At 38.7% G+C, this 17175-nt stretch overlaps 1 protein-coding gene across 3 annotated transcripts in view; it reads left to right on the forward strand.

Moving 5' to 3' along the window:
- LOC137046653 (NACHT, LRR and PYD domains-containing protein 3-like) overlaps positions 1-17175 on the forward strand; it is a 126924-nt gene that overhangs the window by 83890 nt on the left and 25859 nt on the right. For all 3 annotated transcript variants that reach the window (XM_067423987.1, XM_067423969.1, XM_067423979.1), the window contains one exon: positions 10349-10395. In XM_067423987.1, coding sequence (XP_067280088.1) covers positions 10349-10395 — 47 coding nt within the window. The remainder of the gene's footprint in view (positions 1-10348; positions 10396-17175) is intronic.

The raw sequence follows: 17175 nt of genomic DNA on the forward strand, positions 1-17175 counted from the left end.
TTGGCATGTTTTAGTGCTTTTAAAGAACTATGTTTTATTATTTCCACTTTCCATGTTGTGAATTATAAATGTATTTTAATTTGCTTGTTACACATGGAACCTATTGTAATAAATATTTGACGTCACGTAGCATACTTTTACGCTCAGAATTATTCCTTGGCATCCTCACGTAGGCTAGTAAACTGCATTTACTCAAACGACAACTGCATTTACAAACTAGTGAGCGTTTCTTGAAATGACGGGAGTTTACCTGAACAGTTCTCATTAGCTTCCCTCCGTTACACTGACAGATATATTTCAGAACCAGCCGCTATCAAAACAATCTGCTAGATTCAGCAGATGCGGGCGCGGGCCAGATATTATCGCTGGCGGGCCACTTTTGGCCCGCGGGCCGCCAGTTGCCGACCACTGCTATAAATTGTCCCAAGGATGAAATGCTCTGTTTTTGCCTTATTTGGAAGGGTCATGAATATTAATGTTGAGCTCTGCTCGGATTGGCTTATTTCAGCAGCTCACACAAGTGCAGTTGTTTAGCGAAGCGGCTCGTGAGTCCTGACAGAACACAGACCGACTGAATGACACTTTAAGCAGAACATTTCAAATGGAGATGTGAAATGCAGCTTACTTGTTTATTGGTGTTTTCAGATCATCCGTGCCCGAGAGTGAGAGATAAAGAGCTCAGGTGCACATGGTTGCACGTTTAGGTAAAACACAGAATAGTATACGTGTTCTTTTCACAGAAAAGCTCTGATTGGGGGATTTAAATTACTGAAATCTGTTAACCGCAAGCACGACTGCTCGAGCGCTCCTCTTTTCCCCCCGACAAAACCAGCACTTTTTGTTCAAGTTTTTATTTTTTAAAATACATTTTAGACTTTTTTCTTCAACGATATAGCATGTTAATATAACGTTATTCACAATGTAGGCTACGTAGGGACTGTGATGTACTCTGAAATTCAATCATGCAAAAACATCATACTTAGGGATGGGTATCGTTAAGATTTTAACGGTATTACTACTCTTACCGATACTGCTTATCGGTCCGGTACTTTAACGGTATTCTTATCGGTACTTTTTGAGATTTTATATATATATATATATATATACACACACACACACACAATTAAAGGGGTACTTCAGCGCTGGGAAGATGAATCTGTATTTGAACTGGGTCATCAATGCAGTAGAAATGTGAAATTATTTTTGAATTTGGTGCTTTCTAGACTGAGAAAAGACAGAAAATGTATTTTTGTCCCATGGGGATGAAATACTACAATTCCCAGAATGCTTCGCTGCCCTGTGCCATTCCCCAACGCCACCAACTTGATTACAGTGACTGAGTTAGAGAAGACACTACAATTAAAAACTGAACTTGTCTGTTCAATATAATGAGTGAGTCGCCGCGCGAGTATCACAGCACTGAGCACTGACTGCAGGAGTGATGAGAGCTGAGGTAATCGCGACTACACTCGCGGCATACATTCACAACTTGAGTTCAGTCTGGCGCTTTTCAGTTCATGCCTTTACAAGCTTAACTTTCATAGAAATTAATTTGAGAAGTTAAAAGACTTACATTGCTCACCATAGCTCCGTTTAAATAATCCTGTAGCTGAGCTGAGCTCTCCCTGCAAGCTGAGTGTTATCTCCCATCCCCCATGCGTGAGTTCAAAACATGCGGAAATGGCTCCCTCTGCTGGCTGTAGTCTTTAGCCTCTGGCCAAACATTCCTCCTATGATGCAAAAATCGTCAATTTGCATCATAGGAGGAATTTTTCTAGAAATAAAATGCATAAATCTCTTGTCTCAGGGAGATATGAGGGGGGAAAGCACAATAATTTTAATATACTCCAGGGTTTCTACTGATACAAAGCCATATGCTAATCGCTGAAGTAACCCTTTAACAAAAATACACATTATATAGGCCTATACAGTGCTTTAATTTCAGGAAGAATTCTAGTAAAATAACACTGCATAGTTTATCATAAATAGCCAAAATAATGCGTAATAAAGCTGAAGTTATTTATTCAAGAGCTGTGAGTGATTTTCTCTTTGCATTTGGTTGTTTAATTCGTAGTAATTCATCAGCATGTTTATTTACACTGCTGCCTCTTTAAGACAGATGTGCAGCTCTAGGCGACTGATAATAGGCAGATACACTACACTTTCTCCCGACTGTATCCATAATAACTACGTCCATTTTAGACACAAACTAAAACTATTAAACTGTTGTGTTTAAGAGACTCTCCAAGCCGGGATTTTGACATAGATGTTTGTGTACATTTGATCGTTTAGACGCGAGTGTGAAACCGAAAGTGTAATTTGCTCGTCTCGTTGCGGGCTGTTTCGGAGGGCGCGCGCCGACTTGGGAACATCCTCTTGCGCACATTTTTGTGCTTAATCGCTCTTTTTATTATTAAAACACAGCCCACAATTTACCAACAGTGCTAGACTGTATTTTACAACAATCCCTGATCGTGCTGATTCTGTCATTGCGTTTGAGTTTTATGGAGAAATGACAGCGTGGGCTACTGCTACAAAGGGAATTAGCCTACATAAGTTACGCTAGACATAAATATTATTTTAATCTTTGGAGGCCAAAATCTAAAATAAAATCAGACTATCACAGATCTAAAGTGTAACCAGGCTATGTTTGACTGTTTTAGTTCTGTCCTCTGTCGTTTTGCTCGTGGTCACTCTCTTTCTCTCTCTCTCTCTCTCTCTCTCTCTCTCTCTCTCTCTCTCTCTCTCTCTCTCTCTCTCTCTCTCTCTCTCTCTCTCTCTCTCTCTCTCTCTCTCGTCACGTGTATTTTCAAAAGTACCGACAGAAGAACCGATAATGTCCGAGCTTATCGATACAACGGTCTTTCAAAATTCACCCCCGGGGCCCGTTTAATACCGGTTTTTGGTACCCATCCCTAATCATACTTAAGTGTGTATATATATATATATATAAAACATCATACTTTTATATATACATATATATATTTTACAAAATTAATAGAAGCCATTTTTTAATTGTTTTAGCTTATATGGTGGAGAAGGTGACAATAGCTAGAAGGATTGAGTGAGCGATCTGTAAGCAAATAAACTAACGTAGTATGGCATGCCTATCTACGGTTCTATTTTGTAATACAAAATATTAACCTTTGTCATTAGACACACTATTTAGTTTTGTATGGTACTTGGTAGGGGTGGTAATCTTTTACCATCTCACGATTCAATTCGATTCCGATTATTGAGGCCACGATTCGATTCATAATTGATCTCTCAACATCAACAGCATCATGAATGGGCTAATGAAAGAGGCTCTGCCTTTATAGACTCGTTGTCAACAATTTCATATACTCCACTCACCAACTTTACTTTTACTTCATCCATTGCTACTCCTGCAACGCTCGCTCCGACTGGGCTACGAGAGGCATCAACAAAAGTTGCACTGTCGCAGTGGTGGTGACGTAATGCTTCAAATGTCATATCGTTGTTGCGTGTATGTGTAATGGTCATTTGGACATAGAAATTGTAATACAGTATGTTCGAGGGGGAAGAAGGAGGCGGGAACCGGCGAACATTTAAAAGACTTTAACCAAACAAAACCAAAGTAATGTGGGCAGCCCCTCACGGACAACTGCCACACGCACACACATAATAAAACGTAAACACAACTCAACGTCAAATCCAGGTCTGGTGATCTCTCGTCCTTATATGCCTCCGAGCTCCCTCAGAGGACTCGGTGTGGCTCGCAGGTGACGCTCATTCACAATCACGCCCCGGTCTCGCTCTCTCGCTCGCTCGTCCACTTCGCCACAGAAATATTGCACATATTTTTCATCCGCGCTACTACCCGCCCGCAGAGAGTTAATTATCCGCCCGCATCCCCACCCATCCCCACCCACAATTTGCCACTTTTATGCCGTTACAGGACTCTACGTCGCGTATAGGCTAGTTACAAAGTGGAGACGAACCAGCTGATTTTATTAATTTATTAAATCGATTTTTGGACATTTCAGATCGATTCTGAATCGTTGCAAATGAGAATCTAGATTCTTCTGTGAATCGATTTTTTTGGCACACCCCTAGTACTTGGAGTTTCCTATTGGTACTGTACTAGCATCTTGCGTTATCTAGACAATGCTGTCTCTCTAAGAAACTTTCAATGTAATCAGAAATTGTTTAGCTGTAAGAAATTTATATCCATCCAACATTTTGTGTCACACAGACAGACCGAGAAGACACAGAGCCTTTGTTGTTTTTGACAGGAAGATAGAGCTGAGTATCATCTGCATAACAGTGGTAAGATAAATTGTGTCTCTGGAAAATTTGTCCAAGTGGAAGCATATATAATGCAAACAGAAGAGGTCCCAAAATGGAACCCTGGGGTACACCGTAAGAAATTGGAGCCCGAGATGAAAAACGATTTCCTACTTTCACTGAAAAAGTTCTTTCTTTGAGATAAGAGGCAAACCACTTCAGCACTTTAGGCCTTCATTGGCATTCAGTACATTCCCCCTCACAAGACCCATAAAGGCACTAAACACATCGATACAAAGTCCATCTCACTACAGGGGCTGTACAATAATGTTACAATGCGACAAAAATAGTTATTGTGCGCACGAGAATAAAAATAACGACTTTATCCACTTAAGTTATTGACGTGAACTCGACACATGCCGAGAATATGACGCTGATCCGCTGTTCGGATCATGACCCAGAAGAAGAGGAGCACCGCTATCGCGTGAGATCACATCCAGACAACAACGGAAGACAATAACTTGGCGGATAAAGTCATTATTTTATATCTTCATTTGTGCTGAAGATGAACAAAGGTCTTACGGGTGTCCAACGACATGAGGGTGAGTAATTAATTAAATAATTTTCATTTTTGGGTGAACTAACCCTTTAATGATTCGTCAACACTAAATCCTGTTAATGTCAATAAGAGCTTCTGTCTGACAGAAATAAAGTCAGTCTGGTTAGTAATAACAAGTGAAGAGCGGTGAAAGCGTTTGAAAAAGACATTATGTGATTGGCTGCCAAAAAATGCCCGCTAATCTTTTTATAAATTGAGAAAATGATTTATTTATTCATTTTAATGTATTTTATTTATTTTAGAGCTTTTTATGGAAAACATTTTTTTCATAAACACAAACTGCCCTCCACCCAGTGCTATTCATCCAGTTACATTTTAACACACATTGTGTTGAATCTACACAACGTGTCAAAATACCATCAACACATTCTGTGTGTTGTTTTTTAAACACATCTCTTTTTGCAGTGTAGACAGCTCTGGTATTTTCATAAGATATATTTATCAAAGTATATTTTTATGCTGCAGGCTGCACGATCATGGGCGTCGCTAGGCCCTAATCTTATGCCTCAGCCCCCCTAAAAAATGTGTGATTAACCTTTAAAACATATGAAACTGGCGGGAGGCTTCGGCTTCGTCCCGTTATTTTAGTCTGTCTCTCCAATCCGCAGCGGCTCTGAGCAGAGCACAAGTGCACGTCAGAAGCAGAGGTGTGTGTGTGTTTGTGTGTGTGTGTAAATCTGAGCGTCATTGGTCTGTCACCGCTCGTCAATGTCAAAATATTTGATAAAACCAATCAAATCAGAGTAGGCGGGCTTTATGGTCACACAGAAACTGCTGAAGCTGAGCGCACATTTTAGCAGCGCAACTCGACGTCATGCTGCTAAACTAAACATTCATGTTTGACAGCTGCTGTTCAAAGTCAGAATTGTTCTCTGTATTCGGAATTGTCCAGGCCTTCCAGTGGTTCTGAGGAGGGTTTGGACTGGCGAGCCTCCCTTGAGTCTGAGTCTTGAGTTCTGGGTTTCTGTGCAAAAGAAAAACAATTTTAGGCAAATGAATAAACTTTTGTCTAATTTCGCCATTTTTAACTGAAAATATGCGATTAATGTAGGCCTTAACGAACAAGAAATATTAATCAAGCCATTTTAATCAGATTAGGCATGAGATTAATAATGAATGTGTATATATTGCAAATTAATATAATTCTATTTGTAACCAAGGTTACCAGAGAGTGATATAAGAATAAATAATGTGATTAATATAACAACTTAATAATGTGGAAAACTACTAGAAACAACTTTATATTCACAGAAGAAAATATTATTTTTATATATATATATATAAATATATATATGTATATAAATCTACATCTGTTATTAAAGGGGGGGTGAAACACTCAGTTTCAGTCAATCTCATGTCAATCTTGAGTACCTATAGAATAGTATTGCATCCTTCATATCTCCGAAAAGTCTTTAGTTTTATTATATTTATAAAAGAAAGATAGGCTGTACCGAGTCTTTCCGGAAAAAACCGAGCGCCTGGAGGCGTATCGTGTGGGCGGAGCTAAAGAATGACAAGCGCGCAAAGCGGTGACGTCCTCAAGCGTGGAGAAACCGGAGAAACCCATCTATCTCAGCTAATACAGATAATGATCCACAATCAAATCTGAGGGAGAAATAAATTGAACAGGAGAAACGGCAACATCAGGACGTCCGTCTCTGTGGTATGTAAGTTACTGTATTTAATGGCCTCTCCACATTTGTGTGTGTTTACTCGCAGTTTATGAGGACATGATTCGGTTTATGGACTATTGTATGCGACTAAACCTTAGAAGTAGCAAGCAAAACGGTTTTGCACATCAGAATACTGTAACGTTATACAGAGAACAACAATGGAGTAACCGTTAGCGCATTTGAATGACGAAGCACGCGATCGTGTCGTTTACTGATGTTTACTCATGCGTCCGTAGCCAAAAGCAGAGACATTTGAGGCAGTTTAAGTTTACTCACCGGCTGCTTCCAAAGCAGGACCGAAGCTTTATCGCTGGGACTGCTCCGTCAAAAACACACTTCTTTGGTATGATTTGGTAAAGTCCTGACAGCAGTGGTGTGTAAATCCATTTTGAGACGTGACTAAAACGATGTTGTGAAGCTTCCCGTCATCTCTGCGTTCAAATCGGTTCAAATGCAGCGCTGCCTTCCTGGAATGCTGTGCTGAAGCGTTGAAGTCGCTCGACGTCACCCATAGGAATAAAGTGGAGCGCGGCGCGTCATAAGTGTTCACGGACGACTGGATCTGCACCTGAGAGACTGTTTACAGCGTGCTCTAGTCACGCGCGCGCGCACCCTACCGGGAGAAGAGCCAGTACAGCCCATACAAGGACCTTCCGCTCTTATTAACGTCAAGTAGACCCATACTCGAAAAAAACTCACCGAAACTTGTGAGAAACCGGAAGGAGTATTTTTGACACAGAAATACTCCATCAAACGCCCAACATTAGTTTTTGAAACTTTGTCTATGTTTAGGATGGGAATCCAAGTCTTTAACAGTGTAAAAAGATCAGTATGCATGAAACAGCATTTCACCCCCCCTTTATTCTGACCAATGGCGATCAGTTTTGTATTTGAGATGAATCAATGAGAGTGCAGAATGTGGCGAAGCGGAAAAATTTATTTCCGGGTTTTGCACGAGGTTTCCTCGTGAAGTGAGATGCAGCTCTATCGGGCACAGATGATGAATGAGCGCGGTGTTCACTGATGCGCCGCGATATAGAAACACAGAGGGTGATCATTTTGATGTGTTTTATCGATGGATTTCATGTAAGTGAAATGACGCATTTTATTTCCTATTGGTTATAATTGTCATTGATATTGTACTGTACCTAAAACGAATATTTAACTTGTAAAATTAAGTGTATGGTGATATACATGTAGTATACTAGCGACAGAGTGTTGCTAAAGTGTTCACGGAGCATATTTTTGATTTAAAAAAGGTTAAGAGAAGGATTTAAAGGGGACGCACTGTATCTGCACCATTCTGGAATTTTCTGAGTTTAACGATCTCTTTGGTCAGGGTTTTTTTCCTTGTTGTTTTGTTCTTTTTCAAAGTCCTCTGTATTCGGAATTTTCCCGGCCTTCCAGTGGTTCTGAGGAGGGTTTGGACTGGCGAGCCTCCCTTGAGTCTGAGTCTTGAGTTCTGGGTTTCTGTGGAAACAAAAGGACAAGTTTTCTGAACCTTTCAAATGGTAGGAAATCGAATGACTTTTCCCATCTGTTGTTTTTTTCCTGGGATGAAGATATTTTCCTTCATCAACAGATAAAAGGACAATTACGTTTTTCAATGGACTATTTGATATCAGAGGATATTTCATTTCTTTGAGAAGTGTAATGTTTTTTTTGGGTTGAAAACTGTGATACATTTTGAGGTTTGAAGTGAACAAACAAAGTGCTTACCTTGTTGAAAAGGTTCATGAAACCTGTGAAAACGAAAGAGTGATACAATTAAGAAAAGAGTTTCAATTGTGAAAATATTTTGTTTATTTTATTTGTATTAATTTTCACATTGATTCAACTTACCTTTTGAGAGCTTCAAAACAAATACACATTGTGTTCAACCAAACTGTTATCCGAGTCTGTTCACTGTTGTTGTTGCATCTTTCTCAGCAGCGAATCTAGTTTTCTGAGACGCTGGTCCATAGATTGGCATAAGTCATTAGCCAGAGAGTGAGCGTTACATATTTGTAACATTCAGTAAATAAAAAAATAAAAAACTCAGCTTTTTCTGCCTGTATTGGGCACTAGTAATGAATGTGTTCATATTGTGAATTTAATAAACTTAAAACTTTAATAAACAGTAAATTAACGTGTCTAAGAAAATTATTCATTAAACAAATAAATATCAGTATGTTGATATGTAAACCATGTTTACTTTATTCACGGACAAAAACGGAACAAAATATCAGTCAAAGCTCAGCGTTATGAGGGGAAGAGACAGGGCAAGATAAAAACAGAGAAAAAGAGAGATGTGGACATAAGAAAGACAAATAATCTACTGCCCAGTGACATGGTTTTCAAGATATTGTTATCTCATTTTTTGACCTTCAGAACATCTTAAAATGCACAAATGTAGATAATAGGAATCAACATTTTCTCGGGGGAGCATGTGCCCGAACCACCCTAACATTTGGGATTTATAAACCTGCCTTACATTATTGGGTATGATTAATGCATGTACAGTATGGCCATGCAGTAAGGTGTTAATATTTGCTTTATGAGTAATAATAAACAGCCATATCTTCTGGGTATGTTTGTAAGCTATAAGTTAATAGCGCAATTTGGACCCTAGACCCTAAATAGTGTTACCATTTTCAAAGGCTGTGATTATTATTATTGTTGTTGTTGTTATTTACTTTTTTATGAAATGTTTATGCGCAGCTTCTCAGTACGGTGCTGTGATCAGTAGTAAGTGCTGCTCCATCTGGAAGCCAGAGGGCGCTCTCACGCTGAAGCTCCAAATATTCACCGCAGAATATTACGATTATTACCATAATAATTACGATTAATCATGCAGCCCTAGTTTCAGCACGAACCGACCTGGCCTTTATCACTGTTTAAAATACTGTCAAATAAACTCTCACTTAACACACATCTCACACACATGCAACGATGTGTCACGCGTGTGCTTCTGTACAAGTGAAAAAGAAACGCTTTAGTTAAGGGTCCATTTCTCACTATAAACTAGTTTTCGAAGCCTTGATTATGTTTACAGTGTGCAATATAACATGAGTTCATGTTTCGCATGCAAAAACAGTATTTTTCACACAATTGACTTATCTGTACAGCGCTGTTTCCTCTGTCCTAAAAACGACCTGATGATTTCCTTGTTCTATGAAGTCCCTCCTTCAGAAACACGTAACGAGTTCTGATTGGGCCAGCGCTTCCCGTGTTGTGATTGGACAGCAGCTTAGCGCACTTTGCCCGGAAAGGTCCCGCCTCTTACCATAACGGGGCGATGCAAGCGCTGAATGTGCGCTCTTCTCCACGTGGGAGAGCAACGAGACAGCGCCCCCTATTTTGCATATTCGTATTCCATTCGCTGTAGGTAACTTTGAGCGTTATAATTTTACAGGTATTATTTATGCTCTAACAGCAACATTTCACAGTAACTAAAGTTTGAAAGATGGAATCGCGAAGAACGGGACCTTTAAAACCTTAGTTTTGAGCCCAGAGTCATGTCCATACTGTGAAACTTTATTTGGTAACACTTTATTCAAAGGGTCCAGAACGGGGCCGGTTCTAGGCATCCCCAAAACATCTGCCTTGTCCAACCAATCAGAATTTAGGAAAATTTGGTGTTGATCTTTTTTTAGGATTTGTGCGTTGATTAAAAACCATCTGAGGTGGGCTATGTGTTTTGAAGAAGGGCTGTAGAATGCCCCAAACAATCACAAAAATAACACCAGTAATTTGCAGATAAATGAAGTAAATCAAATAAAACATCAATAAATGCTGAAATAATAAATGATGTAAATCTGTTTTCTAGTGTGGATCACGGAGGAGAGATCATGATAACAGCAGGACCACAGAAATGTAAGTCCTGACACACACACACACACACACACACACAACCCGCCCTAAACCCGCCCATCACACACACACACGCGTTTTTTTTTTTTTTTTTTTTTTTTGTGACATATGGGGACATTCCATAGGCATAATGGTTTTTTAACCTTTTGAAATGGCGAGTGTGAGTTGAGTTGCCATAGTTTGCTGTAGCTCTTAAACAATGCTGGGTAATGTAGCAAGTCTTCCAGTGAGCGCCGGCGGACACACAACACGTGGATAGACCTTTTTCAACAGTCTATGGTAGACGAGCGTTACAGCAGATAACACAAAGAACAACATTTCCATCTGCATGTCTCGTTTGTGGAAATGAGTCGGATAATACATGAAAGTGTTCGTGCAATCCGTATGCAAATTAATTTGGTAAATCTGGATTATATGCATATGTTAGCAAATCGTCTAATTTAGGGGAAACATGAAAAGGACATGGAAATGTGTATCGTTACTTCTTGAAAATTGACTTCTTAAATCTATTTTAATTTAGGCCGATTCATCTTCCTCAGGTTTTTTTGTTTTGTTTTGCACAGAGCAGTATATAAGTGATCGTATTAGTGCCCCTGCTGATGGCATATTGTGTTATTAGTAGGGCTGTCAATCGATTCAAATATTTTATTTTATTTAATCACACATTTTTATCAGTTCTAAATGTAGGCCTACATTAAATATGTTTCAAGTTTTTAATACTCTAATGATCATGGGTATGGACAAATATGCCTGCTTTATGCAAATGTACGTTTATTATTAGTGAAACCATACTCAGAGCATGAAGACTAGACATGTGTCAAAGGTCACAGATGTTTTTCAGGGAAATAGTTCATGTAGTTCATTCAGAATAAGCAGGTATTTCTCTCATTTTGGGAATATAAATAAAGGGAGTTTTTACACTGGCAGTTTAGTTGAGAACAGGGCACAGTTCGTATGAAAAACTGGTGATGTGAAAGCTGTCATGCGGACCTGAGAGCGCACCAGAACCACACCACACCTGGAGGAGGAATATAGTGCGGCCCCTTTAAGAGATGCGCATTCCTGCCGGTATTTTGTGTGTGTGTGTGTGTGTGTGTGTGTGTGTGTGTGTGTGCCCACTGAACTGTGCTGCGATTCACGCGAACAGTGTGAAGAACACGGACCTGGGAGCGCTCTTGTTCACATTTGGACAATCTAATGCTGAGAAAAGCCATATTATGGTATTACAATATTATTTATATTAAATACTATTTTATATACATGGGTGTAATTTCCTATGGGGACAGGGGGGCCGTGCGCCGTCATCGTCAGAGGTGTAATTTTGTGTATCTATACTTTACTGGAGTTATTATTTTTCTGCCTACTTTTTACTTCTGCTCCTTACATTTTCACGCAACTATCTGTACTTTCTACTCCTTACTTTTCAAAAATAGCCTCGTTACTCCTCTTTCATTTCATCTTGTTTAAAAAAAACTATGCAGATAAATCGCGTCATCCGGATAGTGTGAATTTGATTGTGGTTGGATGAGAAGTGTAAACATATACCATTCCAACACCCTATTGGTTACTACGCGATCCATCGAGCCTGCACATGACTCAAAGCACAAATCACACACGGTGTTGCCAGATTGGGCGGGTTCCAGCGGACGAGCACAAACTTTCAGTCAATCAGCAGCAGACGCGCTCATTCATGACAGCCAGGTTTTTAACACGGTAACTCGTCTTAGATGTATATTCAAGTGATCGCTATGCTAAAGTGGCATACATACAGTATATATACAAGCCATTTCTACAGTAGCTTAAGGAGTGGGAGAGTGAACCCACTCTCAAACGTGGATTACACTTGTGACTCGAAGACTCTTTATAAATATAATCATGATTCCTGTCCATCATAATTTACACACTCAGGACATCTGCAACTAGCAACCCCAACAGCTGCTGAAAGAGGTTTGAATCAATGATGAGTCTGTTTTGACTGGACTAAGTGCCTGTTCTATGAACTTCACAAGGGTAGGCTACTGTAGTTTTGTCAGAGCAAAGCTAAGCGCATTGTTGTTATTTTTTTGTCGGCGGATTATTGTACAGTAGCCTATCAATGAATTGCGCATTTTGTCAGTGGTGTGTTATTAATGTGTAAAATGCCTGTTAATTATGTGCTTTTTCTGATCTCTTATACCGGGCACTGTTTGCACTTAAAGTGGCTTATTCAATAAAATATCATCCCATTATTTTGGCAGTTAAAGTTTCGGTTGGTGAGCTTTGAGCCCTGCATAGGCCTCAATTCTAGGCTCGCCTGGCCCGAGTCTGACTGGAGTCCGTTTAGTTTCTTTTTTGAATCCTCCTTATGAGTATGACATACTCCTGCAGTCATTAAAATAGTTCAGCTTTGTTTTTAATGTCTAAGTAGTTTTATTTCGTTTAGTTTCTTTATTAAGTTAATTTAGAAAAATGTTTGGATAATTTTTTTGTTTGTTAAATTAAAGTTTTGTATTTTTTTAAAGTGACAATCAAGCAGTCAGCGGCCAACAGTGGGTATGAGGTGAAAATGGGCCCGAAGCCTGGCCCTAGGGCCGTAAAGAAGTCACGGTCCGTCCGGTTCGGGCAAAAATGTAGGACTCTAAATGGTCTACCCAATCTGGCAACACTGATCACACATGTAGCCTACATTTACATTCCAATAAAGGTTATTGATAACATGCCTCTGAAGTTTGAATTTTTGTAACATTACATTACTTATAGGCTAAATGTAATGGTACATAATTCAATAGGCAACTAGTCATCATATCTTCCGCTTCAGGAAACATGTTAATGCTCAGCAGTACACATATTTCCATTGTAGCTTTCTAAAATGCATTCATTTTCAATGGGTATATCTGCGGCTGAAACAGTTAGCCAGTGCATCCCAAATTTTTCAACATTATATTAATATAACATTATAGTCATGATGGCTGTAAATGTTCTTGAGGAGGTGGGGTAGTGCGCTATAGGCCCCTGTGGTGTGGCCTAAGCTTGTCTCTTGGCATTTTTTTCCTTACATTACTTTTACTTTTATACTTTAAGTACTTTTGAAACCAGTACTTTTACACTTTTACTTAAGTAAAAAGCTTGAGTTGATACTTTAACTTCTACAGAAGTATTTTTAAACCCTAGTATCTATACTTCCACTTGAGTAATGAATGCGAGTACTTTTGACACCTCTGGTCATCGTCACGGAGAAGTAGGACCGAGCAGAACAGACCCTGCCTGTCTGTGTCGATGCGCGCGTCCGCGTACAGGCAGGGACGTCTCGTGCACACTCTGAACAGTGTAAGCGCACTGAAAGTTCAGCTGAGCAGCCGGTATCGCAGTCAGTCATGAAACTCCAGCAACAGATGACTTTAATGTCTTCATGGATGAAAAAAAGAAAGGAGATGAGTTGGTTGATTCAGTAAATCAGCTCATGTCAGGGTAATCACAATGTCTGTGTACTTATTTTTCTACAGTCTGTGGTCTACACCTGTTGATGAGCTAACGTTAACCTACACTGTTGCTAGGTTACTTCAGACCGTTAGCTTGCTAACCTAAACATTTAATGTTGCCTAAAACATTCTGTGTCCACTTTAAACAGCAGCGTTTTCTGTCAGCGATGTATGACGAGCAGACTCTGGCTGCTGTTACTCAACTCATTATACTCAGATGCAGAAATAAAATAAGTCTTAATGATACATGTTTTTCTAAACTTGAGCTATTATTTTTATTGTACCGAGTTTTTGAGAGCGCACGTTTATTTTGTTTGTATCTGAGAGCTCTGAATAAACACGAGTGAACTTTCCAACGTTATTTCTCTCACAAAATGCTTTCACCACAGCTAACAGCAAACACGACATGAATACAGTAAGAGCTTCTGTTGAGCATAATGAGCAGCGTCATTCAAACTGCAGTTTGGACAAGTGTGCACTGCAGATAAACGCGTGACAGACCGATCCGAACATTATAAAGTGTGTTCTTTGAATGCTCTCTGTAGTTTAATCATTTAAATAACAGATTTTTCTCATGCTGCTAACAGAAATGACGTGAAGTTGATGGTTTTAGTCACTGGCTTGATTCACTGATGCATCAAGACGGCCAACGGCGGGACTGACAGTTTTAAACGATTTAGAAAGAAAGTCTGTCTGAACTTGAATGATTAGCTACACATCAGAACTAGACATGTGCCGATTTTCGATAATGCGATTTATCACGATAATGAATATGCACGATATTGTTATCGTGGGCACTTTAAAATATCGTAAATAATAATTTATTAACAATTTATAATTTTTTTATAATGCACTCAAGAATACTTTGCCCATCAACCGTATAAATGCTCTACACCGCTGTACTCTTTGTCAAAGGGACACGCGCTCAGATATAAACAAGCCCAACGTGCGTTTGCACATGACTGAACCGGTGAAGGAGACGCGCTGCTGAAGTGCCGCTCAGTGACAGCAGAGGGCGCTGATGAACGGCAGAATGCAGCTGTTACCCCGGAAACCAGCAAACAAACAAAAAAACGCGTGTAGTTTTTAAAACAGCCATTCGTTTTTGTAATCTCAATGTTGTTCATCACAGCACCAAATACTTAATACTTAAAGACTTAATAGGCTATTTATTTTCAAATTTAAACATTTTTATGTTTTAATCTGGACTACAACATGCCCTAATGATTAGAACTGTTCTAATTATTTGTTATTGTTCAGTATAACTTTGAGACATAGGACTTCATTAGTTAACATGTTAATTCATTATTACCAAACCGACAATGAAAAATACTTATAAAGAATTAATCATTTTATGTTAATTTCTTAGTTACTGTTTAATGACATTAAAATCAAAATCAAAATAACTTTTAACGGACCAAGATAAAACTAACAATAATCAGTATTTCTTAACTAACATTACCAAAAACATTATACTTTCTGTACCAAATGTAGCTTTTGCTCAATCTTAGTTAATGCATTAAATAATGAGACCTTATTGTAATTTGTAAGCCTGCCTGTTGTTCTTTATAGCCTTATTCTTTTGCACTTTAATCTGTTTGAAAATTTTAGTTTTACAGCTCTGAAAAAAATCAAGAGACCACATAACATTGATTTCTCAATGAGGGGTCTCTTAATTTTTTTTCCAGAGCTGTATTTTTGGTGCATTATTGTATTTAAACATTCAGTTATTTTTGTTCTTACAAAAATAGTTCTTAAAGCTGTTATGCTATGGCAAAACTTTTTTTTTGCAACTTATTTAAATATCGTGATAATATCGTATATCGTGATCAAATGTCATCAATTAATCGCAGCATGAAAAATTGATATCGGCACATGCCTAATCAGAACTCACTGATCCCAGATCAGGCATTAATGAACACTGTTACTCACTGTTGGTGGCGTTGGCGGTGCTGTTGAATCCATATGGTAAAGCCTGTGCTGCTGACATCCACTGATAAAACTGACTCCTTTCTCTACTATTTCTCTGGGCGGGCAAAGCAGAGGAAGGGGCGGAAACCTTTCCTGGTATGACGTCATAACAGGAGAATTCAAGATCAGCTCATCTGAGCTCTCAGTTTCTCAAAGGCAGAGAAAGAAAGCCTGAACTCGTTTTATACTGATCAAAATTTCTAGCGACTTGGGGACAACATTCAGGCTAGGAGAACTCATATTAATTTTGAAAAACCTCATAAAATAAAAAATCCATGCCATGGGACCTTTAATGTCGAGCTAGCCTGAGTTAGCCTATATTATAGGTTATATACTTTATATATTTTAGTGTTATGGTTATGTGGTGAGCCTGAGTATAGTTTTAAACATCAGCCCAGTCTAGTCTGTAAAGTTATTGATACGCAGTAAGTTTTTTTTTTACACATTAATCTGAAAATGAATGTGGCACACCCAGTTTTTAAAAATAATCTTGTGTACCTGCAGTTTGGTGGATGTGTTAAGATTTAACAGTTAGTTTGAAATACAAGTTTGTTTAACAGTTGAAATTGTGTTTCACATTATTTAAATTATATTCACACACAAAACGTGAATTTTTAGTGAAAGTTTTTGACTTTATAAAATTATTCTCTCAAGTCTTGGCTATTTAACAATAAATAAAGTAAGGCATAATTTTCTTATACATAGTAGCCTATTATTCTTTTTGGCAGAATTTATCATTATAAACAACTTACTTATTTCCTGGATTTTGTATCACCATCGTCCCTAACTGTATGTAAATGGAGGAAATGGGATTCAAATCGAAAACATTTTTCCCCATTTTGTGCCCCCCACTTCTCAAACCAAAGTTACACCCTTGTGTGTATATATGTGTGTATGTATGTATGTATAATATATCAAAATAGATGTCATTATTAGCTTAGAATCTCAGCTTTCCAAAGCATCTATCCATTTTGATCAGCTCGTAACGAGCGCAGAGTTATTCATCTAAACCGGAGTGTACCGCCCGCGGGCGCCCCCTGGCTGCTATACAAATGAATGGCCATGTTATTCAGAACTCCACTGATCAACACAACATCAGTGATGAATATTTCGAGATCTACTCAATGGATTATGTTGATTTTGGACTCCACTGTAAGCATCCAGTGTAAGTACTGATGTGCTGTTTTCAACAACTGGAGCATGTTTCATGAAGTTACAAGCCTAAACGCCACTTTAGAGTGACTGTTATGTGCTCCTGTCAGGTTATGATTTGTTATAATTCAATGAGTAATAACTCTAGATTCATGTGACGGATTATGGTGACGTTGTTCTCTTTTAAATCGCGAGAGTCTAC

This window comes from Pseudorasbora parva, chromosome 2, assembly GCF_024679245.1.
Source record: "Pseudorasbora parva isolate DD20220531a chromosome 2, ASM2467924v1, whole genome shotgun sequence".
Classification (NCBI taxonomy): Eukaryota; Metazoa; Chordata; class Actinopteri; order Cypriniformes; family Gobionidae; genus Pseudorasbora; species Pseudorasbora parva.